General features: G+C 44.4%; 1 protein-coding gene across 1 annotated transcript in view; it reads left to right on the top strand.

Annotated features, from left to right (window-relative positions):
- Positions 1 to 86: 86 nt before the first annotated feature.
- LOC106012466 (putative uncharacterized protein DDB_G0277255) overlaps positions 87 to 4,238 on the top strand; it is a gene marked incomplete in the record, with an annotated part of 17,287 nt that continues 13,135 nt past the window's right edge. Inside the window, 1 exon segment of the mRNA XM_013085516.2 lies at positions 87 to 4,118. Coding sequence (XP_012940970.1) covers positions 1,697 to 4,118 — 2,422 coding nt within the window.

Raw genomic sequence — 4,238 nt, 5'->3', positions numbered from 1 at the left:
AGACAGACAGACGACACAGAGCTAGACAGACAGACAGACAGACAGACAGACAGACAGACAGACAGACAGACAGACAGACAGATAGATACTGGGTGTGTATGTAAGTTTATGTGCATACGTGTGTTTTTATGTGAATCTTTTGTCCATACTTCTATTTACAGAGTTATCTTTTCTGTTTTTTTAATGTAATACTATGACAATTTTATTATCATACACTGCAAAAAGGTTGGTCTATAGACTTCTCATTTGTGAGCGTGCACGCTCAAGAATAGTATTTACCTTTTTGTACATGAAAGATAAAGTAAACTGACGCGCTGATTGATTATTTGAACGTTCTTTTTTTCCTCCCACAGACTGACATGACATCACAACCGATAGGCCCACAGAACAAACATCTGGTCACGTAACGGTCCTTTGACTTGTTTCACTCACGGCTTGGATAATGTGACATGTTTCATTGCCTCTACACTGTCTTCGCCTTCGCCGCCCCGCCCCCTTCGCGTCCTTCACCGACAGTAATGATCCAGTATGTGTTTGGCTTCCCTTGCCCGTGAACTTGGCGAAGTACTCGCAAGTCATATTTGACTATGTATCTAGCACAAAGCCTTGAATGGTACGACTGTTGACCAACCTTTGAAAACCTCTAGTCTTTTGCTTTTGGGTAAAAGCAAAATTGCTTTTGGGTAAAAGCAAAAAGTGTGCTCATTCAAGCAAATTTAGGTTTTATTCGGGCAGAATTTGTTCTCCTGATGTCAAAGCTAAAATTGTGTTAATTCAAGCAAATTTAGGTTTTATTTAGGCATAATTTGTTCTCCTGATGTCAATGCGCTAACGTGTTCTTCGAGAGTACTTCTGCCGTTGCGAAAGCTTGGTTGAGTATTAAAGAACGGCGTGGATGAGACTGTGCCAAGTGAGGCCGATAACACACGTAGCTGAGCGCGGGGACAGATGGCAGAAACGGGATGCCCGCTGTGTCAGATCAGTCTCATGACATCTGTGTCCCACTAGATTCCGCGTGAACCTACGACGTGTGTTCCTTCTATTGTCATCATAAAATGATAATAATATGATCGTGAGCTGAAAGGATTACTCATCAGTAGACTATAAACACTTGCCATGTGTTGTTGTAGTTGAAATAGAAACACATGTGCTTATTTTGCTTGTGCTTTTGAGCACGTGTGGTTGTTTCGAGTGATCTGTGGATGTTCATCCTTCTCTGACATAACAGCTTACTCTTTGGACGTGTTTAAAAAGTTTGATAAAGGTGAAGATAAGTTCATTGTGATCATGTATGGTAGCAGTAAAATCTCTTGAAGGTGAAAATACCTTTTTTAACGAATAAATTTATATAAATAAAAGTACAACTTTGCTAAGCTGGACAGTGTCGATTGATACGATTTATTTTATCGCTAAGAGTAGTGTAGTGGAATTGCGTATGAACATAGACTCTGTTGTGGTTTTATTCTGATTAAGCACCTCGAGTGTACTGAATTCCATATTATAGAAAATAACCTACATCAGTAAACTGCTCTGACGTGAGTACTCATTGTATTCAGTTTTCAGCGAGTTCTTAATTTAGACATCTTTTTCGTTGGAGGCCAAAGTCGTTAATTATGACCATTGAACTTACTGGGCCGACAATGGACGAAGCAAAGAAAAGATTTATCATGCCATCGAGCTTTATGACTTTGGTATAATGAGCTTCAACCAGAGTAGAGCAACCATGGGTGTTGACAGTGGCCGAAACAAAGCGGTCAGGCCCAATTCCGTGGTTCACGAGCAGCGACAGTCCCGACTTAACAGCGTAAAGGTTGTAAACTTCGGTGCGGAACGTGTCCCGGGCAAACACACAAGGGCAGAGACAAACAGGGGTGACCTTCAACCTCCAGGCACCGGCGCCAACGACATGCCGAGGACACTTACCTCCAGCACCGCCGGTCGTGTCTCGCTCGTGCACGTCAGCTCGCGGCTCTCAGGCCGGACGGAGGTCACAGACAAAGGTTGTGTAGTAGGGCGAGGAGACGACGGCCACCGGGAGTTCTTAGGCGTGGACGATATGCAGGGGCCCAACAAAGTTCAGAATATCATCAAGAAATTCAACAGTTTCCGGGACGACCAGAATGTTGATTCAAGTGCAGCAGGAGGAAAAGGAGGAGGAGGAGGAGGAGGAGGAGGGGGTGGAGGGGGAAGGGAAGGAGGAAGGGAAGGATTAGGGAAAGTACGAGGCAGAGAAAAGGAAGGGGTAAGAGGAGCAAAGGAAGAAGGGGCTCGAGGGGAAAGAAGAGGAGAAGGAGAAGTAAACAGAATATCCATGTCGGTTCAGGTGAAGACCAGTCCTGGCCAAGGAGATCAGAAACAGTCAAGCCCGAATGTGAGAGACACTCACGTCACCGAGTTTCAAACTGTCTGCGCCAGCACAAGCAGCACTGCCTCTACCATCACGGTGGCGTCGGGGACGGGGCAAATGACTGGGAGTTCTAGTTCAAGCGAAGCAAGTCAATCCGCAAAAGAAACAAACCTTCCCAACAAAGGTATTGGAAGTACACAAGTTGTGGATACTCCGTCAGTTTGCAAAGATAAAGCTTCTAAAACGTCGTCAGTCGTAAGTTCGCGAGTGGAACGTTTGAATTGTATTTCGAAAGGCGGTACGGTTCCTGAAAAAGGCGCCAGTAATTCGTTTACCTACACTGGGCATGAAATGGGTTCCACTCGAGAACACAACAACGTCGACCAAAGAAAACTGACGGATAGCTCAAATAGCGACGTTGAAAACAAAAAGAGTCACCTTCGTTCACAAAACGAAATCGGTGCTGTAAAGTTCATTGTGAAAATGTCTATGGTAGATCCTGATTGTGATGAGCGTGACCCAAAATCTTCAGTCAGAGCCATCGTTACGTCATCAACTGTTTCTTGTCTCGAAGGAGGTTCACGAAAAGAGGATCCATCCGAGAAAGCTAACTTACATTCACAAAGCAAATTTGAGTTTGAGAAAGACAACATTTCTTCACAACGAGTTATCAAAACTGAAAAGGATGTAGTTAGCTCTCAGAACACTCATAAAAACGACAATGATGTCGTCAGCTCAAGCAGCCATGTTGGAAACGAAAGGGAGGCTAATAGTTTACACAGCAAAGCGGAAAGTGAAAAGAATGTCAATTGTCTACACAGCGATGATGAAAAGATTCGGCTTGCGGTGGGAACGTCCAAAGTTGACTTTGATAGAACCCCGCAGGCTCCTGTAGTTGCCCCTGTCCCAACGCCAGCAACGGTACGTGTGAATGAATTTTCCAGCAACGCAACTGTGTTTAAAAAGAACACTTCATTCAGCAATATTGATAGCGAAACGGATGTGACTTGTTTAAATAGCAACGACCTTAGCGGGAAGAGTGATTCTCGTTCTCACAGCCACGTCAGAAACGAAACGGACGCCAAACCTTCTCACGGGAATGTTGGAAGTGGAAAGTGCGATATGAATTCCTTGAACAGAGAAGATGGAAAAGTTAACCTCAGGTTTGAAACATCAGTTGCTGAAACCAAAAGTGCCACAAACACTTCTGTAGAATCGGTTGTGCACACCGCGGTTGTGACTTCAACAGTGAACCCAATACCCCACACTGTCATCCGAGTTGTGGAAAGGGACAGTACCCACATGCCCTCAAAGAAAATGACGTCATCGACGTGCACGGAAGTCGTGGTCAAAGACGAGACCGAGAGACAGGACTCCGATCAAGTCTTCTTCAATACAGACAATCGGAATCGACATGATACCAACAACAACAACAGCAACAACAGCAACAATAGCAATAACAACAACAGTTTCTCGGTTCCAGAGATTCGGACTGAAACCGATGTCATGAACAATAATGCTGCCTACCGACCAAACATCCTTGTGGAGCGGCCGAAAACGCTGTTGCATTTGAAGCAACAAACAGGTGGTAATCTGAACACACGCGTTCGTACTGTGGCGTCTCCAACAACAGGCTTCACGACACGAGAGTCTGGAAACTCTTCATCGGTCTCGTCCAGCGGAGAGGATGACGTGAAAACTGTTCCCTCGAAATCCAAGAATATTGGGGAGAGGATAGACCAAGCTCTTCTCGTGCTCAAATCGGAACTGGTAGGTGGCTGCCAGGAGTTGTGTGATGTATAATGTCACCAACGACTGTTTTACCATATATAAAACAATTTTTCTTTTATTCCCTGGACCTTTTTATTTTTCAAGTTATTTATTTATTTAT

Source organism: Aplysia californica, unplaced genomic scaffold, assembly GCF_000002075.1.
Source record: "Aplysia californica isolate F4 #8 unplaced genomic scaffold, AplCal3.0 scaffold00381, whole genome shotgun sequence".
NCBI classification, from domain to species: Eukaryota; Metazoa; Mollusca; class Gastropoda; order Aplysiida; family Aplysiidae; genus Aplysia; species Aplysia californica.
Note: the sequence above shows the minus strand (reverse complement) of the source record. Positions and strands in the feature narration are given on the sequence as shown.